Source organism: Papio anubis, chromosome Y (genome assembly GCF_008728515.1).
Source record: "Papio anubis isolate 15944 chromosome Y, Panubis1.0, whole genome shotgun sequence".
In the NCBI taxonomy this organism is placed as follows: Eukaryota; Metazoa; Chordata; class Mammalia; order Primates; family Cercopithecidae; genus Papio; species Papio anubis.
In genome coordinates this window covers 2,563,091-2,590,100 of record NC_044997.1, presented here as the reverse complement: position 1 = coordinate 2,590,100, position 27,010 = coordinate 2,563,091, and the positions used below count along the sequence as shown (strand labels likewise).

The 27,010-nt window shown below is 36.8% G+C and overlaps 1 protein-coding gene across 12 annotated transcripts in view; it reads left to right on the top strand.

Moving 5' to 3' along the window:
* Positions 1 to 27,010, top strand: part of LOC116272355 (histone demethylase UTY) — a 140,879-nt gene that overhangs the window by 3,167 nt on the left and 110,702 nt on the right. For all 12 annotated transcript variants that reach the window (XM_031661053.1, XM_031661059.1, XM_031661056.1 and 9 more), the window contains exon 3: positions 8,099 to 8,207. In XM_031661053.1, the coding sequence (XP_031516913.1) occupies positions 8,099 to 8,207 (109 nt within the window). The remainder of the gene's footprint in view (positions 1 to 8,098; positions 8,208 to 27,010) is intronic.

Below are 27,010 nucleotides of genomic sequence, written 5' to 3'. Positions count from 1 at the left end.
TACTTTTGTAGTTTAATTCAGTACAGATACTAAGTTCTTTTACCTGTAATCTCTTTTGCATGTTTGTTTTGGGGACAAATAATGACCAGAAAACTAAAATGTAATATATATATGTGTATAATGTGTATATATATGTTAGTAAATCCACTTCATTTGACTGATAAATGAAACATAAGTTAAACTTTGATTATTTATGCAAGTGAAAATCGCTTTATGAAAAACATGTCATAGTATCAATGATATGATTTAAGCAACAGTGACTCTTGATCTGCCTTAGTGTTTAAAATAGTTACAATGAAATGAAAGTAATTTGATGTTTTCTGCGATAATGTGGGAAAATACTGGCTGAGAACTTTAAATCTTCATATGCTGGAGTTTGGATGAATTCTCAGTGGGTTGTGGTTAATTTTAAAGTTAAGTTTGGAATGAACTTTTCAGATAGATAATATAGGGTTTAAATTTTAAGGAATTTTTTTTTAACATGTTTATCCTTTCCAACTTTAATTACAGTAACATTTTAAATTTGAGAAAGTGGTTTCATTATGTTTGGGGAGAACTGTAGCTTCATAAAACACTGAGTAATGCCCTATGTTAAACTGCAGTGACTTTTTTGAAATAAAAAAAACACTAACTCAATTTCACTTCATTTGGCTCAGGATTCTGAAGACTGGGAGGTCCAGGATCAAGGGGCTGCGTTTCATGAGGGCTTTAGTGCTGCATCATTCTTTGGAGAAGGTGGAAGGGCAAGAAAGTGTATGACAGTGCAAGGGATGAGGGTGAGGGATGCTTAACTTGATTCTGTAATGGACTTATCCTCACTATGATGACATTAACCCATCCTTGAGAGCAACCTGCTCATGATGTTGTCAGATCTTAAAGGTCCCACTTCACAACACCGTTGCATTGAGGATTATGTTTTCAACACAAGAACTTTGGAGACATATTCAAACCATAGCACCTGTTCTCCAATACAAATTATTCTGTAGTATGTATAATAAAATATTTTTTTCCCTTTCTCACAGAGCTTTGCCTGTCATCACTGTTTCTTTAAAAAATTCTTAGAATGATCTATATCACTGTTATTTCAGTTTTTATTCATATTTATGTTTTCTATAAAAGTTTTATTTATAGATTTTACAAATGTCAGTATTGTTTTACAAGCTTCTAAAGGTTTAAAGTATTGTTATAAATATCTTTTTTTTTTTTTTCTTTTCAAGTTTTCTGGACATTGAGAATGCCCTATCCCAGTGACTAGTTTCTCTGATTTTTTTTTTAACCTTATACATAAACCCGTATATCAAACTGTTAGGATGGTTATAACAATGTATTCCCTTAAAATTCTGTAATTTAGGAATTTTTATAAATTTGTCATCTGAATTAGTGCAAATACTTTTCAGCAAAAACGTCTTTGGTGGAAGCTTAATAACATATTTAAATAATATACAGTTCAATTAAGTGAAAAACAGATTTTAGCAGTAGTAACTTTTATTTCATGTTGGAAAGCCTTTTAGGTTGATTTTGTTTGTATTATGATAGAGTTTCACTCTGTCAAATAGAATGTTACTATTACAGTATGCCTTCAATATAATGCTAGAGACATTAACAGGAAAAACACCTATTAAAATGCTTTGAGTGGTTTTTCACACTGTAATATTTGAATAGTGATATTTAAGATCTTGCATTATATGTGTTTTGCTTGCTAACTTGTAACATATATTCATTTCCAGTTCTAAAAATAGTGTTTTGAGTTTAAAAACAACTATAGAAAGAATGTCACATTTTGTTATTTAGAATTAAGTCTTTAATTTGGGGTATGAGGTAAAAGTATTTTATAGTTTGGAAGTTGTCTTCTAAACAGTTATGGTTGTTACTGTTTATATATTACTGGACAAAGTATTAAGTAGGCCTTGTTGTAAGAATGCTAATATAAAATTTTGGTAGAACATCAGACATACCTATCTGAGGCAATTATAGAACATATTTTGATATCTAGGCACAGTTCCAAACTACATGAGAATAACTAGGCACTTTTCTGGGATTGGTTTACTTTACTTTTCTTTTCCCCCGAAGTGGAGTTTCACTCTTGTTGCCCCGGCTGGAGTGGAATGGTGAAGTCTCACCTCACTGCAACCTGTGTCTTCTGGGTTCAAGCGATTCTCCTGCGTCAGCCTCCCAAATAGCTGAGAATACAGGTGCCCACTACCATACCTGGCTAATTTTTTGTATTTTTAATAGAGACAGGGTTTCATCATGTTGGCTAGGCTGGTCTGGAACTCCTGACCTCAGGCGATCTGCTCTTCTCTGCCTCCCAAAGTGCTGGGATTACAGGCGTGAGTCACTGCACCTGGCCTGCTTTTATTACTAAATAGCTAGCTTTTAAAAGAGTCAAATTGAGCTAACTAGGGAACATTTGGTATTATTACGCCAAATAAGATTGTTTTGCCTGACATGAATTTCTGTGACTCAGTTGGCAAAATTTATTTATAGGCATAATGCTGTAAGCCAGAATTAAATTTTAGTGCTTTCCAACCATAGTATGATATATTTGTTCTGACATAGATTAATTTTTAGTTTTGAAGGTTGATTTTGCATTGCAACTTACTGTGATGCTAATGAACGGTCCCATTTTTTCTTAATGGCTATCTAGAGAGCTAATTTGTATTTTAAAGAATGTAAGATTGTTTCATTTGACAGATTAAGACCTAAACATACATATTTTATAAATTAGTCAATGACTGGCATAAAATGACTGGCGTATTTTAGGAATTTGCTTTGAATCTTCACATGATTGGCTTGTAAATTGCTACCACAACTCAGAGCAAAACAAATTTGAGAGTCCCATGAATGGAAAACTTTTATGAAGGTCATATTGAAGTAAGACCTCTCAGTTTAGATTAAACAAATAGTCCTTTAAGTGGTAGGATGACTAACACCGGAACATCAGTGTAGAATAAATGTGTGAAGGGCTTTAAAAGTTCACAGTAAAGGTTAGCTTATGAAAATAAAAGTTTGCATGCTGTTTCTTAATAGGACAGAGTTGTTACTTGGAGATTATTTGATTCATACCGCAGCAGTGCATCTTGTAATTTTATTCAGAATTCAGATTTAAAATCAGACTTTAGCTTTTAGCAGATGTTTGAAGTAATTTACTTTCCTGTTCTTTTACTCCCTGATCTCATTTTATTGTAATCTTTACTTGTCCTAGCATGGTGACTCTTGCCTGTAATTCCATCCCTTTGGGAGGTGGAGGCTGATAGATCAATTGAGTCCGGAAGTTCAAGACTAATCTGGGCAACATGGCAAAACTCCATCTCTACAAAAACTAAGAAATTAGATAGACATGGTGACCTGTACCTATAGTCCCAGGATGGCCACTCTTGCCCTCTTCATAGAATAGAATACAGTATCTTTTCCCATTTTTACACTTTCAGCCTGTGTGTGTCCTTAGGTCTAAAGTGAGTGTCTTTTGGACAATTTATAGTTGTTTTTTTAAATCCAGTTATTCCCTCTACGTATTATGACTGGTGCATTATCTGTTTCTATTTAAAGTAATTATTGACAAGAAAGGACTTACTAGTTCCATTTTCTTTCATTGTTGTTTGTTTTCTATGTTGTGGCCTTTTTATTTCTCTTTTCCTCTCTTTCTGCCTTCCTTTGTGTTTCATTGGATTTTTTTGTGGTGACAAGTTTTAATTCTCTTTTCATTTCACTTTGTACATATGTCCTATATGTTTTCTTGGTAGTTACCATGGCAGTAACATAAAGCTTCATGAAGTTATAACTATCTTTGGTTTTTTTTGTTTTGTTTTTGTTTTTCTCTTTTTGAGATGCAATTTCCCTCTGTTGTCCATGCTGAAGTTCAGTGGTGCTATGTCAGCCCACTGCAACCTCCGCCTCCCAGGTTCAAGCTGCCTCAGCCTCCCGAGTAGCTGAGATTTCACATATCTACCACCACACGCGGCTATTTATGTATTTTTTAGTAGAGACAGGCTTTCGCCATGTTGGCCAGGCTGGTCTGGAACTCCTGATCTCAGGTAATCCACCTGCCTTGGCCTCCTAAAGCTTTGGGATTACAGGTGTGAGCCACCACACCCGGCCAACAATCATCTTTTCTCAGTTGTTAGAACTAAATTTCATTTGCATATAAAAACTGCTCTTTATATCTGTCCTTCAGGGATCCATTAACATATTTTTTTAGAATTTTTTTTATGCTTAAAAAAATTTGATGCCAGATTTATTCATTATTTTTTCACCTGCATTACAATACTATAGGTTACTATATTTGTCTATATGTTACCTTTATTTTGTATTTTCAAATGGTTTTGTGTGCTAGTTAACATCATTTTTCTTTAACCTGTGGGACTACCTTTAGCATTTCTTTTTTTTTTTTTTTTTTTTTTTTTTTTGAGACAGAGTCTCGCGCTGTCGCCCAGGCTGGAGTGCGGTGGCCGGATCTCGGTGGCCGGATCTCGGCTCACTGCAAGCTCCGCCTCCCGGGTTCCCGCCATTCTCCGGCCTCAGCCTCCCGAGTAGCTGAGACTACAGGCGCCGCCACCTCGCCGGGCTAGTTTTTTGTATTTCTTAATAGAGACGGGGTTTCACCGTGTTAGCCAGGATGGTCTCGATCTCCTGACCTCGTGATCCGCCCGTCTCGGCCTCCCAAAGTGCTGGGATTACAGGCTTGAGCCACCGCGCCCGGCCTAGCATTTCTTACAAGGTAAGTGTAGTGGTAATGAAATCCCTCAAGTTTGTTTTTCTAGCAAGTCTTACTTTCTCCCAAATTGTAAATCCGGAGGGATACAAAAACAGATTAGCAGTTATCAAGGGGTGTATTCCTTATGTACAAACTTAGTAGTTGGCCCAGCACTCCTTGCTCAGCCCACAACCATGTTATTGCCTTGGGAATTCACATTACTACCTGCTATTTTAATTCTTTTCCTGTGTGAAACAATACTACTTTGTGGTAAGGTATGTCTGTCATCAGTTAGTTCTTTGCCTTTGTTTATCTGGGAATATGATTCTACTTTTTAATAAAAGTATAGTATAATGAAATACAGAATTTTTTATGATAGTTCTTTTTTTGGGTGTTTTTTTTTTTTTTTTTTTCCTGGGACGGAGTCTGGCACTGTTGCCTGGGTTGTAGTGCAGTGGCGCGATGTCTGCCCGCTGCAATCTCCATCTCCTAGGTTCAAGCAATTCTCTTTACTCAGCCTCCCAAGTAGCTGGGATAACAGCCGCCCACCACTATGCCCAGCTAATTTTTTGTGTTTTTAGTTGAGACAGGGTTTCACCATTTTGGCTGGGCTGGTCTTGAACTTCTGACCTTGTGATTCACCCACCTCAGCCTCCCAAAGTGCTGGAGTTATGAGTGTGAGCCACTGTGTCCAGCCTGGATGATAGTTATTTTATTCTCCCATTTTTTCTCTCGGACTCCAGTTATGTTAAGATTGTAACGCTCAACATGATCTCAAAAGGTTTCTGAAGCTCTGTTTTTGTTCAGTGTTTTCTTTTTTTGGATTTGATCTTTTATATTGATGTAGTAAATATTTAGTGTTGATTTTCAGTTTCTGAGTTGTTTCACTTAAGATATTCACCTTCAGTTCCATCTTGTTGTTGCATAAGACATATTTTCATTCTTTTAATTGCCGAATAGTATGCTGCTTTTTCCTTATCCAGTCATCCATTGGTGGACATCGGAGTAATTTCCTATCTTTGCTATTGTAAAGAGAGCTACACCAAACATACAAATGCAGTTATCATTTTGATATAATGATTTCTTATTCTTTGGGTATATACCATGTAATGGATTGTTGGATTGAATGGTAGTTTTGTGTTTAGTAGTTTGAGAAATCTCCGTATGGTTTTTCATAGAGTGTGCTAATACTCTATGAAAGTGTGTAAAGATTCATTTTGTCTGTATCCCTGCCAGTATCTCTTTTTTTTTTTCATCTTTTTAATGATAGACGTTCTGTCTAGTGTAAGATGATATCTCATTGTGGTTTTGATTTGCATTTCTTTGATGATTAGTGATGTTGAACATTTTTTAAGTGTGCTTTTTGACTATTATGTGTCTTCTTTTCATCTGTTCTTGTCCTTTGCCCTCTTTTTCTTTTTTTTTTTTTTTCCGACTCTTGCTGTGTCACCCAGGTTAGATTGCAGTGGCATGATCACAGCTCACTGCAACCTCAGTCTCCTGTATTTGCCCACTGTTTAATTCTTTAAATATATTTGTAATAGCTACTTTGAAGTTCCTGCTAAATACAATATATACGTTTATTTGGGGTCAGTTTTTGTTGACTGAAAAAAGTGACTTAGTATAATATGGTTACACTTACCTGTTTTCAGGTCTAGTACTGTTTGGTGGAGAATTAGACATTTTAGATATGTGGATATGTGTTTTAAGAAAATTTGCATAGAGAAGAGGGTACTTGTGGACTAAACTGTGAAACTTTTTGCTGTTGTGAATGTTAGCAAAATGTTAAAATATAAAATTTCCTATGTTTTGCCTTTATTCCCTTTCATCCTCCCTTTTTTTTTTTTTTTGAGGCAGGATCTTGCTTTTTTGCTTAGGCTAGAGTGCAGTGGTGTAGTCTTGGCTCGCTGCAGCCTCCACCTCCCAACTTCAAGTGATTGTCCTGCCTCAGCTTCTCCAGTAGCTAGGACTACAGGGGCGCACCACCATGCCCAGCTAATTTTTGTATTTTTAGTAGAGACGGGGTTTCACCATGTTGACCAGGATGATCTCTTATGTCTTGACCTCGTGATACACCTGCCTTCGGCCTCCCAAAGTGCTTTGATTACCCCTTCTTTTTTGTAGAGCGCATTCACTATCCTTTTCATGCTACAATTACTTGAAGTCCTCTTTTCCAGATGCTGCATTTTGTGTTAAGGAAGAACATTTATGTAAAGTACTTGGTATTGGGCCTGGCACACTGGGGCCTTAGTACAAGTAAACTCAGGCAGTGGTTTAGTAATTCAGAAAGAGGAGACAGCAATTATAAGTAATCACTGATCTGCTTTCTGACACTAAAGATTGTTTACTTTTTTAGAATATTACGTAAGTGAGATTGTGAAAAATATACTGTGCTTTAGCCTTGCTCCTTTCCTTCAACTTACTTTGAGATTTATTCATTTTGTTCTGCATTACATGTAACTCATTTATTCTTGAAAATACTGAGCATCTTTTCCTTTGCAAATAACAAGCTGTTTGCATGTTATTAAGACTGTGGTTAGAAGAAGTTAAGTTTTTCAAAATCTGTGGTTAGTAACAACTCTTTGCAGCAAAATTCCAGGACGCTGTTTTGATGTTTTAGTAACGTTTTTATTCAGTTTTTCCTCCTACAAACTCCTGAAAGTTCAAAGACTTGATCTGAACCCATAACCACCCCCCACCAAAGTTTGTGTGAAATCTCTGAAACACAGTACATCTCAGTATGGGCTCTCCACATTCCAAATGTTCAAAAATTTCATGTGGTTAATGGCTACCAGTCAATAATGTTCTTCCAGTGCTTATTTGAGAGTAGTTTTGTTGTATAAATAAGGACAATAGTAAGAATTTAGATGTGCAACTTTTATATAAAGTTACTAATGAGCTCCTAGTTTATTTTATTGAGCGTATGATATATTGTTAGATCATGACTATTGGCCTCATTAGTAAATTCTTTTTTTTTTTAAGTCAATAAATTTGTATTCAAAGAATTCCATGTTGTGATTTCTTCCACTGTCCATCAAGGTCACCTTAGATCCTCTAAACAGCTGGAGTCAAAAGATTTATCTTCAAGTTAGCCCTTTATAATGAAACTAATACAGTTGTCCTGTCAGCCCATAATTACTTTTGACTTCTGTCATCTCCTTTTAATATGGGTATACTGATGAAGACTTCAAAATTCACCAAGAATCTTTGGGATCTAATTTCTTCATTAGTAACTTATTAAGAGAAGTTATTTCCTGTCTGAAATGCTGGATTTAATCCTATGCCTGTGGAAGAAATGACATACATTTACGGTTGCTTTGATTTCTTTAAGAATCTCATGTAGTTGTATGTATTCTTCCAGGAAGGACATGCCTTTTTCTTAATGTTTATAATGTTTATTTCTAGGCTGTTCGCTGCTACGAATCTTTAATCTTAAAAGCTGAAGGAAAAGTGGACTCTGACTTCTTTTGCCAATTAGGTCACTTCAACCTATTGCTGGAAGATTATTCAAAAGGTATTGTTATTCTCTTTTTAGATTTCTTACTTGACTTATGTTTGCACTGTAGTTGTAATGTTTTTTGTTTCTTCAGGGATACTACCGATTTTTACTTTCATCTAATAAACTAATAAACATAGTTATCAATGAGAAAGAATTTAGACTAAATAGAGATGTGAAAATTTTATGTGATTTCATATAAATATGCAGTAAATTAGATTATTGAGTAAAATGTATAATATCCTACATGTGTATTGCTATTTTGCTTACCCTTGTGAAAATCATGTTTTTAAAAATGCTACCACAGTAGAACAACAGTAAGTTTGTTATCTTTGTCTATATTATACAAACATGGACATTTTAGAAAGATCAGGGGAATAGTATTTCTCATTTTTGTCTTGATTTTCTTCAAAATTTTTCATTATAGTAAGAAAATATTGCAAGTCTGATCTGTAGCAGTGTGTTATTCTAAAGGAATACAGACAGCTCATCTTTTGAGTTTGAGCCCTGTATACAGCAGATCTTTTTCATTCAATCAGACGATTTTCCTTCTCAGAAATAGGTGGAGGGCTGAGCATGGTGGCTTATGCCTGTAATCCTTTGGGAGGCCAAGGCAGGTGGATCACGCGAGGTCAGGAGTTCAAGACCAGCCTGGCCAACATGGCAAAACCCTTTCTCTACTAAAAATACAAAAATTAGCTGGGTGTGGTGACATATACCTGTATTCCCAACTACTTGGGAGACTGAGGCAGGAGAATCGCTTGGACTTGGGAGGCCGAGATTGCGCCACTGCACTGCAGCCTAGGCAACAGAGCAAGGCTCTGTCTCAAAAAAAAAAAAAAAAAGCAATAGGTGTAGATAAGTTACTTAAGATAACTGTAAAAAAATGTGTACTTTTCATAGTACCAAGCCACTAACCAAGAGCATTATTTATTTAGGAAATCATAACATTTTTACTTCATACCTATATTTCCATACCAATGAATATTTTATAACTTTTGGATAGAAGTAAACATATTGGTAAAGAGTAGGTACAGATATTTTCCAGCACATATGGGTAGTGGAAAGAACAGTGGACTATTTTAGGATTACAGGAAAGAGTTGGCGGGGGTATGCTACTCGTGTGCTTTAGCAGTAGAGTATCTGATGTACCTCATTTTTTGTTAGGTTAAGCCAGTGTTTACTAATTAATGTACTCTTGATTTGATACAGCATGCTCTATGGGTATATATGTTTCAGCTGGAACTTTGTCATTTAAAAATGGTTTATATTAACAGATTTATTTCAGTTTCTCTAACGTCTTCCTCCTGATAAGTAGTAGGTTGGGGAGTAGTAGAAGAGAAAGTCAATGAACGGTAAATGGAATTCTTAGTGCTTGTTAAATGGGCTTCATTTTAGCAGATGACTTTTACTAATAATCATGTTTATTTATAAACTTTTAGATAAAAATTTGGTTAAAATGTAATATTTCTTTCCCTTTTTTTTTTTTTTTTGAGACAGAGTCTTGTTTTGTTGCCCAGGCTGCAGTGCAGTGTCATGATCTCGGCTCACTGCAACCTCCACCTCCTGGGTTCAAGTGATTCTCATGTCTCAGCCTGCCAGGTAGTTGGAAGTACAAGCATGCGCCACCACACCGGCTAATTTTTGTATTTTAATAGAGATGGATTTTCACCATGTTGGTCAGGCTGATCTCAAACTCCTGACCTCAAGTGAACCACCTGCCTCTGCCTCCCAAAGTGCTGGGATTACAGGTGTGAGCCACTGCACCTGGCCTAAAATGTAGTGTTTCAAAGGAAGTGATTGCTGAAGAAAAATGCATAGGTTTTTCTAGTATGCATTTAAGATTTTTTATGTGTATTTAATATGTAAACTTGAGAGCTAATAAACAAAGACCCTGAACTGAGAAGCCGATTTGCATAGGGACTGTCTATCTTTGCTGTGTAGCAGTCATTTAATATGTATTTTTAATTTCTTACTTTTTTTTTTTGTTTTTGGAGACAGTGTTGCTCTATCTGCAGGATGGAGTGCAGTGGCACCAACTCTCACTTGGCTCATTGCAACCTCTGCCTCCCTGTTCAAGTGATTCCCATGCCTCGGTCTCCCCCGAGTAGCTGGGATTACAGGTGCCTGCCACCACTCCTAGCTAATTTTTGTACTTTTAGTAGAGATGGGGTTTTAACATGTTGATCAGGCTGGACTCAAACGTCTGACCTCAGGTCATCCGCCTGTCTTGGCCTCCCAAAGTTTTGGGATTACAGGCATGAGCCATTGCTGCTGTTTTTATGTTTGTTTTTAAATTTTTAAATTTCTTAAAGCTTTAAGATTGAGAATTTAGTTACATTTTCTATTTAAAAAGAAGAGAAGACATCTTGTATAATTTTTGGTCTGTGAAGTGAATAAAGACTCCAAGGAAATTGTTTTGAAGGTTATTTTGTTGTGTTGTGATTTGGGCACATGGTAGGTTAGACAATGGGCAAAATACATTAAGGTCAGAGAAGAATAACCCTGACATTTAAGTTCTTGATTAAATGTTTTCTCAGGTCCATATTGGCATGTAAAGAATTAGTCTTTTGGCCAGGCACAGTGGCTCATGCCTGTAATTCCAGCACTTTGGGAGGCTGAAGCAGGAGGATCACAAGGTCAGGAGTTCAAGACCAGCCTCCCAACATGGTGAAACCCTGTCTGTACTAAAGATACAAAAAATTAGCTAGCGGTGGCTCACGTCTGTAATCCTAGCACTTTGGGAGGCCAAGGCAGGTGGATCATGAGGTCAGCATATCGAGACCATCCTGGCTACCACAGTGAAACACCGTCTCTACTAAAAATGCAAAAAATTATCCAGGTGTGGTGGTGGGCACTTGTAGTCCTAGCTATGCAGGAGACTGAGGCAGGAGAATGGCATGAACTGGGAGGCAGAGCTTGCAATGAGCCAAGATGGCACCACTGCACTCCAGCCTGGGTGACAGAGCAAGACTCCGTCTCAAAAAAAAAAAAAATTAGCCTGGCGTGGTGCCATGTGCCTGTAATCCCAGCTACTCCAGAGGCTGGGGCAGGAGAATTGCTTGAACTCTCTCTAGAGGCAGAGGTTGCAGTGAGTTGAGATTGTGCCACTGCACTCCAGTGTGTGCGACAGGGCAAGACTGTCTCAAAGGAAAAAAGGAATCATTGTTTTTAGAGATAGAGGTTAACTTGATCACTTGTAATAGAAAAGAAAAGAAAGTGAATACAGAGCCATTCATTTGTATTTTATATTTATTTCATGGTGAGTTGAAAGTTTTCCAATTACAAGCTAACTGAGATTCCAGCCATTCATAACTTTCTCTCTTCTCTTCTTCCTTCAAGTAAGTAATTTGTTACCTGTTGTATTGACAGCCACTTTTGTTAAAAATTTTGGCTCTGTGTTTTTGGTTCCTGTATATTTACTATTATTCCCAGAATGATTAATAACGTATGTCAAACTTTTTTCTTTTTCTTCTTTTGTTTGCCTTTCCCTTTCTTGGGTGAAATTGTAATGCTCTGCCCTGGTACATACAGTATAAGAACATAAAATGGGTGCTTCCAAATAATAGGTCTTTGAGTTAGGCTTCTGCAAAAATAATAATGTTATTTCATTTATGGGTGAGCCTATTTTTGTTGCTGTTTAAATTGAAGATGATACTTCTTTAATTCGAAGTGTTAATGTAGTTTGAAAATATAAAAATCTGTTTTTTTAAAAAAGGAGTTCGGTGTTTCTTTGCTTCAACTTTTATTTTAAGTTCTGGGGTACCTGTGCAGGATGTGCAGGTTTTTTATATAGGTAGACATGTGCCATGGTTGTTTGCTACACAGATCAACCCATCATCTTGGTATTAAGCCCAGCATCCGTTAGCTATTCTTCCCAGTGCTCTCCCTCCCTGATTCTTGATTATAGCTTTTTTTCTGTTGCCTAGAGAAACAAATTCATGAGGAATTTGTTAAGTATGTGAATTCTTAATCTATAATGTGGAAATACTGTTTGTTTATAGTATAAAGTAAAATATTTATACAAACTAGTGACCATAGCGTATGTGTCATGAAGGATAATAGTCAGCGTGGTCTTGGACCCACCCAGTTTTCCATTCTTTCTCACTTGTAGTTCTCAAGAATGACTGTAGAATGTACTGGGAATACAACATCCTGAGATGATGAGGCACTCGGCAAACAGCCCTGCTTTTTTCCCAGCTGCCTCCCACACCAGAAACAGGATGCACTAAAGAGCTGGTGGTGTGTTCTTTCAACTGTTTAGCTCATTAAGGCTTACAATGCCGGGGTGTTAAACTTAGGGCTGCTTTTCAGGGTTCCTCAGCTATGGTGCAAGTGGTCATGGACAGATGAGACTCCATATGCTCTGGGTAGCTTTCCTGTGCCTTAGGCTGAAGCTTGCAATGATCCAAGGCTTCTGTTATCACAGATTGGCAGCATGGGATAGGCTGCCTGTGTCACCAGACTTAGACTCAGTGTATGTGTATGTGTGTCTGTATAAAACAGTGAATTTGCTTCACAATGGATATAGATTCTTGTCATTTAGGTTAATGTTATAAAGTCATTGTGAAAACTGAATTAGCAAATACTGAACTATTGTTCCTAAAGGGAAATACAAGATAAAGTTCCTGTTACCTTTGATCACAACGTTGTTAGCTGATCAATACATAACTATATTTTATGTGTATTTCTGTTTAAAGATCCCTATTAAAATCTAAATTGTTGATTCATTATCATTGAACTCAAAGCCAGAAGCATTATAACTCGTGCCTGAATAAAACATATTTTTCTGTGAGGCATATCACAATCTTTTTGTACTGAGGCGCATCAGATAGCTCTTTGGCACTATACATTGGTTAGTGATTTTATTTTTTTATATGTATTTTATTTTATTTTGTTATTTTATATTGTATTTTATTATTTTACTTTATTTATTTATTTTACTTATTTATATATTTTTTTGAGACAGAGCCTCACTCTGTTGCTCAGTCTGGAGTGCTGTGGCACGATCTTGACTGCAACCTCTGCCTTCCGGGTTCACATCATTCTCCTGCCTCAACCTCCCAAATAGCTAGGACTACAGATGTCCACCACCACGCCCGGCAATTTTTTTGTATTTTTAGTATAGACAGGGTTTCATTGTGTTAGCCAGGATGGTCTTGATCTCCTGACCTAATGATCTGCCCGCCTTTGCCTCCCAAAATGCTGGGATTACAGGTGTGAGCCACCACACCTGACTTTATTTTATTTTTTGAAACATAGTCTCACTCTGTCAACGAGGCTGGTGTGCAGTGGTGTGATCTCAGCTCACTGCAACCTGTGTCTTCTGGGTTCAAGCGATTCTTGTGCATCAGCCTCCTTAGGAGCTAGGATTACAGGTGTGCGCCACCACACCCAGGTAATTTTTATATTTTTAATAGAGACAGGGTCTCACCATGTTGGCCAAGCTGGTCTTAAACTTCTGACCTCAAGTGATATGCCTGCCTTGGCCTCTCAGAGTGCTGGGATTACAGGTGTGAGCCACTGCACCCAGCTGGATAGTGATTTTAAAAAGCGAAATTACTAACAAAAGAGCAAAAATAAGAAACGTGATACTGCATACAGCAGGAAAAGCCTACTTGTTTAGAGTACTTGACACATGAAGTCAAAGAAAGGCTCACCTCTTCTAACGTTAGCTGGGAATGCGTGTATCCAGTGGCTTTAATTTTTTGCTGTCCTATGCAGGTCTGTGAATAACTGTGAAACCATCAAAAGTATTGATTTTGTATACAAATAAATTTTAGTGAGTTGAATAACATAGAACCCACAAATAATAAATATCAATTAAAGCTCTGAAAGCTGATAAATTGTTGCATATCTGTCATATGATCTTTTAGCTAGAGATTCATGAAAAATTTGTAAAGAATACAGATTTTTCCTATATCATGTGACTGTGTTCTTTTATTGACAGTAAAGGACAAAATATTGAGATAAACTTATGTTCATAGAATGGTATTATTTGTCTCTGTAAAGCTGATAAATTTTTGCATCTGCATCAGGTGATTTTCTATTTATCTTCCCTGCATTCAAAGGTTAAGTACACAACATATTCATGTAATGTCCGATTAAATGTGTTTAGAATTCAGTCACAGTTCTAAAAAGTCATAGATAGCTTTCTTCTCTGCTTCTTAAAAACCTTCAGAGATTTCTCAATGATCACAATTTGTGGTGTCACTAATTAGTCTGATTTATTCAAGGAGGAAAATGCAATTGAGAAGTTCCGAGAATAGCAGATTAGTGAGCATACCTCAGGTTTTCAGATATTCATGCCCATGCTCTCAGAACTATGGAATTGATGCATTAGGCAACTAGTAAAAGGTCTGTTAGCTTTGAGAACTAAAGAATTTGTGGCAGAACACATTGGAAAAACAGAAGGAACAAAACTTTCTTGGAGGTTGTATGTAGCCAGTTCTGAGACCCTGGTGACCTTGATGAGAACGTTATTTTAATAATGTCAAAAAAGTAATACATTTAAAAGGGTTTTCAGCAGATCTACTAATTTGATTTGATGACCTCAAGAAGATGAAGAGGTAGGAATAAAAGATTTAGTCATTTTGCTTTTCTGCTTATCCTGACAGCTTCCTTGTCTCTTCTTAAACCACAATATTTTCCTGTTAGGGAGAGAGTAGCATATAAGAATGCAGGTCTATTGTGGTTTATGTTGGACAGGAGTTTTTTCCAAATGTTAGTATGTATCAATGCTACATTTAAGTGGAGATGTGTTTTGGGCAACATTACATTTATGAATATAAAATGGTGCAAGAGAACAAGGTAGATACAGTAGCCATTTATATAGTGCCAACTATGTGAAAGTTAATATATGCTCTTTTGATAACCTATTTGATGGTAAAAGTATGAACTTCCAGTCATATTCTCAAAAAAAAGAAATCCAAAACTACACCAGACAGATGACAATCAAGGTGACCCACAGACTTATTTCCTTATTTTCTTTTCATCCTTCCTGTTGGCTTACTACTTTTCCATAGCTAATTAACCTACTCCTATAAAGGCATAGGAGCACTGGGTAGCAGCTGAGGATGACAAGAGAAAGACTGTTTCTTTAGTTAGAGCATAGTCAGAAAATAGAAGCATAGCTTGAGATCTATCCTTTTATTTTGTGTCTATCTTAAGAAGTCATCTTTCTTTTCCTGCCACAGCTACCATCCTTCACCTTTACTCCTACATTATTAGTACTTTTCAACCCTGTGTATTCTGTGTGGACTTGTACCATCACACTCTGCTTTAGTTTTTTTCGTTGTTGTGTTTAAGATGGAGTCTCGCTCTGTTGCCCAGGCTGAGGTGCAGTGGTGTATGTTGGCTGACTGAAATCTCTGCCTCCCAGGTTTATGCGATTCTCCTGTCTCAGTCTCCTTAGTAGCTGGGATTACAGGCCTGTGCCGCCACGCGCGGCTAATTTTTGAAGTTTTGGTAGAGACAGGGTTTTGCAATGTTGCCCAGGCTGGACTTGACTTCCTGACCTCAGGTGATCCTCCCTCTTCAGCCTCCCAAAGTGTTGGGATTACAGGCATGAGCCACTGCACCTGGCCTCTTTTTTGGTGGTGTTGAGTAATATTATCTAGTCAAAATTTTCCATTTGGAAAGATTATACTAAGCATGCCAGGGTCATGAGCCCTTCTTAACCCTTTTCTATTTCTTTGATTTCTTGTTTAAATTTCTTATAGTACATGGCTTTTCATTCCTCAGTCATTTCTTGCTTGTGTATTGAAAACTGTTTAGGTGCTTGGGACCTGCAAGGAAAGATTAAGAGACTTGATGTCATAGTAAGTAAGGCCAGATATAGAACTCAAGTTGACCTGACTTGAAAGTTACTTTTCCTACTATATTCTGCTGCTTTTTCAGTCTTACCCATTTCATACTGTTTACTAGTCTCTATTTTTAAGACAAAATACAAAAGTTACATTTATCTTAACAACATAAATACTCTGTTCCTTGTTAAAAAAAAAAAAAAAAAAACAGTATTCACATAACTAAAAAAACTATTGCTATGTGTTTTGTTGACATCTGTAGTTAGTGTTTTGAGCTTAGTGACTTAGTATTTAAGAAAAATTCTACGAAGCCTTCAGTAACACATTTGCGACCAAGAGACAACTGTTAAAGTTTTGATGAAAATCCTGATAGTCTATTGTGTCAATAAAAACATTTCAAAATTTAAAATTTGTTTTTTTACTCTGCATACCAGTTTGTAGCTTAAACTCAATAGAGTATACGAATAATATCATGCCAAAATACCTCAGATTTATAGGCTACATTTACAAAAACATTTGTAAACCCTTATTCCATTACTTAAGTTGAACATTTTCTGAGGTGGGCATGGTGGCTCACACCTGTAATCCCAGCACTTTGGGAGTCCAAGTTGGGCAGATCAACTGAGGTAGGGAGTTTGAGACCAGCCTGGCCAACATGGTGTCTCTACTGAAAATACAAAAATGAGCAGGGTGTGGTGGTGCACACCTGTAATCCCAGGTACTTGGGAGGCTAAGACAGGAGAATCTCTTGAACTCAGGAGGCGGAGGTGAGCTGAGATGGTGCCATTACACTGCAGCTTGGGCGACACTCTGTCTTAAAACCAGAAAACATTTTCTTATTGAGCATTTTAGTCTCTTTGTTGCTTTTTATGCTTTCAAAATCATCACTGTTGATAAGCCTAGTGAAAATTTTTATGTGCCAGTAGTTGTTGTTATATATCCATTACCAGCATTATGGAGGCAAGGAATACATACACACAAATACTCTTGTTTTTAAATGAACTTTTGAGTGCTTAATGCCAGATTGTCCTCTTGAAAGGTTTTACTCATTTATATTTGCACATCTGTATGTATGAGAGTAGCTATTTCTTGAATTCTTAGCACTGCTTAGTATTATTTTTACCTTTGGATTGTGGTTTATATTACTAATTTCTCTCCCATTCTCCTTCCCACCCCCGACCCTGTCCTTCTACCTCCTTGTTTCTGTCCTTCCCTCCTTTCCACCCTCCTTCCCTCATTTCTCTTCTTTCCCTTCTCTTTCCTTTCTTTCCTTGCTTCTCTTTCTTCCTTTCCTTCCTCCTTGTTTCTTGACAATTGCTTCTGTTTTCATTTCTAAGAAAATTCTTACAGATTCTTAAAACTCAAAAAATGGGAGAAGTTGTAAAATTTTTTTGTTGCACTATGTATACAGTAGTCAGGACTTTTTGTTGTAAAGTTTGTTTTTCCCCCGTTAAAAAATTATTTGTAAAATGATATATAAAAATTGTATATCTTTCTCTTGTACAACATCTTGTTTCGAAATGTGTACATTGCAGCATTGTTAAATCAAACTAACATTTGCATTACTTAACAAATTTCTATTTATTTTGGTGTTAACATTTAAAATTTACTCTCAGCAATTTTCAAGATATGTAGTATGAATATAGTTACTGTGTTTTATAGTAGATCCCTTGAACTTACGCTGTCTCACTGAAATTTTGTTTCCTTTGACCAATATCTTGTTAACTGCATCCCTCCCCCTCATTTTTTTTTTTTTTTTTTTCCTTGAGACAGGGTATGGCTCTGTCGTCTAGTCTGGAGTGTGGTGGCACAATAATGGCTAACTGCTATCTCTGCTTCCCCAGCTCAAGCATCCTCCCACATTAGCCTTCTGAGTATTCGGGCCTACAGGCACGTGCCACCATGCCAGGATATATATTTTTTTGATTATTTGTACAAATGGAGTTTTGCCATATTGCCCACACTGGTCCTGAACTTCTGAGCTCAAGCAATCTGCCATCTTGACCTCCCAAAGTGCTGGGATTACAGGTATGAGCCAGTGTGCCCGACCCCATTTTTTTTATTTGAAAGAAGTGAAACAAGGTCATGAGGTTAAAGAAAAAATGATATGGTACTTTCTCCACTTTTTCTCCTCATATTTCTATTATGTTAAAGATAAAAACATGGTAGGGATTATAGAACTCTGAATTTTCTTTTTAATAGTCAACTTTCATTATTGGCTCTTGATTTTTTTTCTTTATATAAATATATTATTGGTTATTGGCAGTCATTTTAATACTTTAAGAAGTATGTTTGTATATTTAATCTATGATTAACAAATGAGTTTGATGTTCTCTGGCTTTAATGAAACAGTGAATTTTAGGTGCTTAGGAATACTTTGAAGGAAATTAGGGATTTAAGCTTATAACAGACTAAAATGAATAGATTTAAATACAAAACAAATATTAAAAATAATTCGAAGTCTGTTTAAGACTAAAATTGGGTTCAAGGATTGATAAAACTTAAGCTTTGGGTATTCATCAAGGGGGTTGTTGTTGAAATGGTTGGTAAACCATTTTTGTAAGTGATAAAGGAAAACAGTGATCTTGCCTATAATGATGTTAAAAGGTTTCATAGTGGGACAAACAAGGACAACTTGAGCCAATGAGGACCCAAGAAGCACATGAATTTTAGTTTAAAGAGTGCATGAATTTTGGTTTACCAGGAGAAGAATAAATTAGACAATTACTGCAATTATTATGAAACAGACATTGTGCAGTATAAAAAAATCAAAATAAATGATCCTTACACTCTTGTCCCATCCTCTGTTTAAGAATTCAGGAAAGCCTGGGTTACAGTAGAACTAGGAATTTTATCCATGGGTCGGTGCTTAACTTAAATACTCAAAATAAGGACAATGCTTTGGATAAGATAAATTCAACAGGGAAACTATATTGAAGGAGATTGTTAATAGCCATTAATTTTAATAACCTATTTAGAAGACATAAAATGTTAAGATTTTTTAAATGATAAGATCCAGCGACTGATGGAATAGACAGAATCTTGAGAACTTGCTTAAATGACTTAAAATATAACAGGTAAGCTTAAGTACATGAGGTGATAGTCAAAATTATAAGAGGTAAATAAATTCCTCATAAATTCTGAATATGAATTTTAAACTTTATAGGTTGAAAATGGAGATTGACCATAGTACTCTCCTAATGTCTTTATCTAGGACAGTGGTTGACAATAGGATTATAATGTTTTTACTTTTTATAGATATGGTCAAGTGCATGATATATTTTACAAGTTATTAGAGAGTTTCTGTATATACTCCATTTCCGTTTCAGCTCTTCCATTAAGATGATAGATTTGTCACAGTGTTATGAAGCAATATTTAAATATTAACTAAAGTCTCTATTAAAAATTTTTTTTTAAGTTTTTCCCTGTTTTCCTTTTTCTCTTTGAGAGTTCTGACTAGGATAGCTCATTTCATTTAGTTGTCATGTCTCCTTATGATCTTCTTGTCTGTTACAACTTTCTCAGGCTTTCCTTACTTTTGATGATGCTAGTAGTTTTGAGGAGTATTGGTCAGTTATTTTGTAGAATGTCCCTGAACTGGGATCATGTGATGTTTTTCTCATGATTAAACTAAGGTTATCATTTTTTTTTAGGAGGAAAGTTATAAGGATAAAGTGCATTTTTATCACGTCATCAGAGATACATACTGTCAACATGACTTAACAATGTTAATGTTATTTACTGGCTGAGGCACTGTTTGTTAGGTTTCTCCAGTGTAAAGTTACTCTTTTTGCTTCTTTCCATATCATATTGTTTGGAAGGAAGTCACTATCAATAGCCTACACTCAAGGGAGTACTTTTTTGCAGGTATGGACAAGCCAATCCTTGGGGGTTCATTTGGATTATGTTGAATTTATTAATTATTTTAGGAAGGATGTTCATCTTATCTATGTGTAGTAATTCTTTTGATTCATGTAAGTGAAATGACTTTTCATTTGTTTTGTGCTGTAATTTCTTGTTTTGACAGTTTCAACATACAGATCCTGCATTTTTTATTAAATATATTATTATACTGAGATGTAAATATTTAAATTTTTGGTGCCAAATTTTTGTGTCTAGTTGTTTATTGTTAGTACTATAAGAAATAACAGTTGAGTTTTAAAATTGACTTTCAATCATAAGAGCTTACTAAATTCATGGTAGTTCTAGGCATAGAGTTTATAGATTCCTTGAAATTTTGTTTTCTTCAACCACTTATGAATGATTGGATATTCTTTAGCTTTGAAAAACTAAATACCCCAGCATAAATAAAACTGATTTTTAGAAACAGACTTTAGGACAACATACTTCTTACAATTAGTGTCTCTGACTAGGCTCTTATATGTACCAAGTACTAGAAATTTGTGAGGAAATAAGATGAGGGAGAGAATGGACAATTCAAATTATGGTCATGTTAGAACACTTCTGTGGGGAGTGAGATGGCCTTCTAGTGATCTAGTTTGTAGTGTGTGAAGAGGATAATAGAGGTGGTTTAAAAAAATAGGTGTGCACATATAATAGTCAAAACCAGGTTTAACTGGACATTTTTCAGATTAAGAAATACAAGAATAGCAGATGTTGGTAGATCAGTATGTGTATGTCCTGAGTCATTGTATTCCTAAATTCTATCTGGGATATAGATGCCATTTGGAACCTTTTTTCTTTGTTCTGGTTCTCCTGTTTCCTTTTTTTTTTTTTTTTTTTGAGACGGAGTCTCGCGCTGTGTCACCCAGGCTGGAGTGCAGTGGCGCGATCTCGGCTCACTGCAAGTTCCGCCTCCCGGGTTCACGCCATTCTCCTGCCTCAGCCTCGGAGTAGCTGGGACTACAGGCGCCCGCCACCACGCCCGGCTAGGTTTTTTTTGTATTTTTAGTAGAGACGGGGTTTCACCATGTTAGCCAGGATGGTCTCGATCTCCTGACCTCATGATCCACCCGCCTCGGCCTCCCAAAGTGCTGGGATTACAGGCTTGAGCCACCGCGCCCGGCCCCTGTTTTCTTTATCACATATCTTCTTTGTTGGTATATAATTTTTTATTTTTCATTATATTTTAGAGTCAGGTTCTTGCTCTGTCTTCCAGGTGGTGGTGCACTGGCTCAATGTCGACTCACTGCAACCTCTGTCTTTGTGGCTGAAGCCATTTTTCCACCTCAGCTGCCCAGGTAGCTGGAACTACAGGTTCAAGTCACCATGCCTGGCTAATTTTTGTGTTTTTTCCAGAGACAGAGTTTCATTACCCAAGGCTGGCCTTAAACTCTTGAACTTGAGTAATCCATACCTGCCTTGTTCTCAGAGTGCTGGGATTATAGGTGTAAGCCTCCTATGTCCAGCCAGTGTATAATATTTTCTAGACGAGCACATTCTTTAGTACCTTCTTAAGGAAAGATTCGTGAGAAATAATGTTTTGAGACTTCACATATATGTTTGTGTGAAATATCTTTCTTTTACCGTTGCAACTGTAAATTAATAATCTGAATATTTAAATCTAGGATGGAAATAGTTTTTTTTTTCATAATTTTGGAAGTTATTTTCCATTTTCTTGGTGTTGGAATTGCTGGTATGGAGTCTGAGGCTCTTTAATAACAATTTTTTTCATGTGACCTGTTGTTCAGTGCCTTACCCCTGAAAGTCTTTGTCCTTATGTTGTAAATAGAGGAGTAAGTGGTCTTTTTGGGGTTGCTAAGGATTGTTCCATTACGGCTGTGGAGATTATACTTGACGAGGCAAATGAAATTAAAGGGTTTGTTTTACTCACAGGTTCTAGAAGAGGCAGGCCTGGCATACCACACAAGGGGTAATGTAGGTGGTACTCACAGAAAGTGGCCTTACCCAGCACAGAATACTGAAGCAAAAGACTAGAGAGAATTTTACTGATGTGTTTGAATGTTTCTAGATCATAATCAGGGAAAGGCAAGAAAGTCGACTTGGCAGGGACTAGTGTTGTCCTATTGATGTACCTGATCATTTGGGTTAGACAGTCACAGGTGCTGGGGATATTGAAGACTTAGGAAAATACTAATTTTCTAAAAACTGGGAATATAGAACTATAGTTCCGAAGTTTCAAATTGATATGTTTTAGAATAGGCCTAATTTAGTCTATTATGTGTCCTTGTGAATCAGCATCTCATGTCCTTCATGTTGGAAATGTTTTGATGATAATTTAGAAAATCTGTTATTCTTACCCTTACTCTGAAATTTTATCATTCATATGCTTTAGGTATGTGATAGTCTATGACTATGGATAGTCGTTCTGATCTTTGAATTTTCCCATCCCTTCCAGAGAGAGATTTTTACTTATTCCAGAAAAAATGATTTTTCTTTTTTTTTTTTAAAGTTTAATGTTAAAATGTATATAACACAATTTGCCATTTAAATCACTTTTAAGTGTTAAATTTCTTTAGCAGTAAGTACATCATAGCCATCACCACTCTTCCAAAAGTTTTTTTTTTTTTGTCATACCAAACAAAACTCTCTAACCATTCAGCTATAAATTCGTATTCACCACACCCAGCCCTTGTTTGCCTATATTACACCTTGATCTGTATGAACATATCTTTCCGTGGCAAGTTATAAGTGGAATAATGCATTATTGTTCCTTTTGTGTCTGGATTCTTTTACCTGTCATGTGTTTAATTTAGTCATTCATATAATATGTATTAGAATTTCATTTGTTTTTAAGGCTTATTAATATTTCTTTGTATGTGTGTACCACTTTTTTGTTTATCCATTGGTGTTTGTGGACTCTGGATTTGTTTCCACCTTTCAGCTAGTGTGAATAATGCTGCAATAAATCATTGACATAGATCCTTGTTTCTTTTCTTTCTTTCTTTCTTTCTTTTTTTTTTTTTTTTTTTAGACAGAGTGTCACTTTGACACCCAGGCTGGAATGAAGTCGTGTGATCTGACTCACTGCAGCCTCCACCACCTGGGTTCAGGTGATTCTCCTGCCTCAGCCTCTTGAGTAGCTGAGATTACAGGTGTCTGCCTCCATTCCTGGCTAATTTTGTATTTTTGGTAGAGATGGGGTTTTGCAATGTTGTCTAGGCTGGTCTCAAACTCCTGGTCTCAGGTGATCTGTGCACCTTGGCCTTCAAAAGTGCCAGGATTATAGACGTGAACCAACATGCCCGACCTGTTTGGTTTCTTTAAAACAGTTTACAATGTGTATATTTCTTTGGTTAAAATGTTATTTTATTGGTCGCTACTCTTTCTTCCTTTCTTCAGCTAGGTCCTTACAATCACTAGTCTACTTTCTGTCTCTGTGGATTGCCTGTTATTGATATTTCATATAAATAAAATCATATTGTATGTGTCAGCTGTTTTTACTCAGCAGAATATTTGCAAGTTTCATTCATGTTGCAGCATGTATCACTACTTTGTTCCTTTTTATTACTGAATATTTTATTGTACGTGTATGCCACAATTTACTGTTCATCTTGGATGAATGCTTCCTTTTTTTTTTTTTCTACCTTTTGGCTGTTCAGAATGTGCTATGAAAATTAGTATACAGACATGTATTTGAGTCCCCACTTTTAATTGTTTTTTGTTGTTGTTACCTAGGCTGGAGTACAGTGACGTGATCATGGCTCACAGCAGCCTCTGCCTCCTGGGTTCAAGCGATTTTCTCAACTCAGCCTCCTGAGTAGCTGGGCTTACTGGCAACCACCAGCACACCCAACCAATTTTTGTCTTTTTTTTTTTTTTTTGGTAGAGATAGGGTTTCGCCATGTTGGCCAGGCTGGTCTCGAACTCCTGACCTCAGGTGATCCAGCCACCTCGGCCTCCCAAAGTGTTGGGATTACAGGCATGAGCCACTGTGCCCGGCCTTCAGTTCTTTTGACAAGTTAGCTGGGAGTGGATTTGCTATTTTTATTACTGAAAAAACAGTAATTTTTGTAAGAAAACCTGTTTTCCACAGATGCTGTACCCATTATTACTATCCTGCTATTAAAGGAGGAGATTTCCAGTTTTTTGCCAACACTTATTTTTTACTATTTCCCCACACCTCCTGTTGTAACCATTACAGTGTGAAGCGATAGTCTCATAGTGGTTTTGATTTGCATTATTTCCCTAGTGACTAATGCTGTTGAGTATCTTTTCAGGTGCTCATTGGCCATTTATATATCTTCTTTGGATAGATGTCTGTTCAGATTCTTTATGTATTTTTTAGTTGAGCTACTTGTGTTTTTGTTACTGAGTTCTAGGAGTTTTTTGTATATTCTCAATAATAAATCATGATTAAACATGATTTGCAAATATTTTCTCCCATCATATAGGTTTTCATTTCATTTTATTGACAAGGAGCTTTGCGTAGAGGTTTCTAATTTAGATCAACTTCAGTTTATCTGTTGTTGCTTATGCTTTTGATGCCCTCTCTGTTGCCGTGTTCGTGAACATGAAGAATCTTTAGATTTTCTCCCAGATTTCTTTGGTTTTACTTCTTATATTTAATAAATAATTGATTACATTTAGTATATTAATGTGAGTTGGGGGACCAGCCTCATTCTTTTGCATGAGAAAATTGAACTGCCCATTCAAAAGTGGACTAAGCATTCTGTGAAAAAATCAATTGATCATACATGTAAACATTATTTTCAGGTTCTCAGCTCTATTCTACCATTGTCTCTATTTCTGTCCTTATGTTAGCTCTACTGTTTTGATTACAGTACCTTTGTAGAAAGTTTTGATATTGGGAAATGTGAGTCATTGGAGTTTATTGCTCCTCACAGTTGTTTTAGCTACTTGCAGTTGTTTAGTGCTGTAGCAGTGCATTGGTCCCAAAGTGACCTCCCTCTCTGGAGCAATGCCTTTGCGTGATCTCCAGGCAGTCCCCTGTGTTAGTCTGAGGGCCCTTGAAGGGTTTAGGAGCTTTGTCGTGGCTAGCATCCACATCTCTTTTTCATTCACATTTGGAGAAATTTCATACCTATCTTTAAGTACATTTTACAACTGGTTCTGTCTGCATTCCTTGTGGAGTGTAATGATACTTAGTTCTGTGATTAATAACCCACAAATCCATGAGGCTGCATTCTTTCGTTGCCTTAGTTTATTTTTTCTTGTTAGCTTAGCTTGACTAGTTTTTTATCTTTCCGTATTCTAGTTTAATGATGTTTCTGTGTGCATTGTGCCACTGAGGCTATTAGCTGAGCTCTTTATTTTGACTGTTTCATTTATAAGTTCTAAAGTTTACATTGGTTTGCCTTTTGTAGCTTCTGTTTCTTTACTGTGACTGTCTCATTTTTCCTTTTTTTATTGTTCTTTGAAGCACTTTTATTCCAGTTTAAAATTTGTTATCATATACTCACACATTTCTCCCATCTTTTTCATTCAGTGTGATTTACTTCTTTTTCTTTTTCTTTTTTTTTTTTTTTTTTGATATGGTGAATGATTTTTGACTGGATCTTGAAAGGTTTTATGTTATGCTATCAGGCAGAGTCTCACTCTGTTGCCCAGCAGTAGTGCTATCTCGGCTCACTGCAACCTCTGCCTTGTGGGTTCAAGTGATTCTCATGCCTCAGCCTCTCAAGTAGCTGGAACTATAGGTATGTCACCATACTTCGCTAAGTTTTATAGTTTTAGTAGAGATGGGGTTTCACTCTGTTGGCCAGGCTGGTCTTGAACCCCTGACCTTCAGTGATCCACCTACCTCGGCCTCCGAAAGTTCTAGGATTACAGGTGTGAGCCACTGCACCTGGTTGGTGGATCTTATATTAATCTGCAGTAAATGGTATTGCTGTTTCTTACTGCCAGGTGAACGTTAAAATTCAGATTCTTCACTGAGTTAGGCTTTTTGTTAATGCTGAACTGAAATGAGAGTTTTGGCTTCCCACATGGTTTCCATTATTCTTCCAGGCTTCCGTATTACTGGCCAGTGCTTAAAATCCTGACTTCCACCTGGGTGCTCTGACTCCACTAGCACGTGCAGGCAACTTGTTTCTGCCATGTGAGTGTGAAATCCAGGCTACTTTCAGCGGAGGACATGTGAGCCTCATTACCAGCCATCAGATAAATTCTTTTCTTGCTCCCTTATTGGCATCCTCTCACATTAATGCAGTAGGTAGCCTGATACATGATAGATGTCTGTGCTTTCTCCTTGACCTTTGTGTGTAGAGTAGGTGGTTTGAGGGAACTCTTTTTCTGTACTGTTTGCAGTGGACAGATTACATTCTCAGTTTTCTGTCTTGCTGGATTGCCTTTTTCCTTGGTCCTTTGGTTACTGAGATTAGCTCCATCCTGCCTGCCTTCATTCTTTTTGGTGCTTCCAGAATGGTGGCTTCTTCAGTTTCAAATGTGGGATAGCAGGGAAAAAGATAACCTGTAACATGGTGGGAATTTACCACTGTGGTATTCTTCAGGCTTTCTGTTCCTTTTTCTGTTCTTTTTTTCCCAATAATTGTTACTTGTAGTGTTTATGCTGAACAGTGTCCCACATTTCTCATTCGTGCAACACTTCTTGAGGTCTATCTCCCAGGACTTTTCTAACCCTGGAGATTTCTTTCCTTGTTTCTCTCTGTAAAACTTCTAGCCAGTCTGCAGTTTAGATACTTGCTCTTTTGGAGCTACTAGATGCTTATCTGTAAAAATCTGCATGTTTTCCATGATATTCTTGGGCTTGAACATCCCCAAATGCTTTCTGAATAAATTCACACTAGAAGAGAAACTACTGCATTCCATGATCTTAAGCCTACTTTTTCCACTAGAGTTGAACCTTTGCTTTTCAAGGTCTGGAGCCTGAGATAATGGCCACCAATCTTGAAATGATCCCTGTGCTTTAGGAGCAGGCACTGGGTAGGAGCTATGGTCTTTAGTCTGCTTGCTTCTTTTACATGGAATCTACCCAGAGTTATTTAGATCAAGGGCTGTTGGGCATCAGTACTTTCCTGGTCTGCTGCACCTGGATTAGAGTTTCCAGTTAGCCACTGTGGGCATGGGAGAGCAAAGCAGCTTCTTGTCTTGTCATTTGCCCTTGTTTTTTTT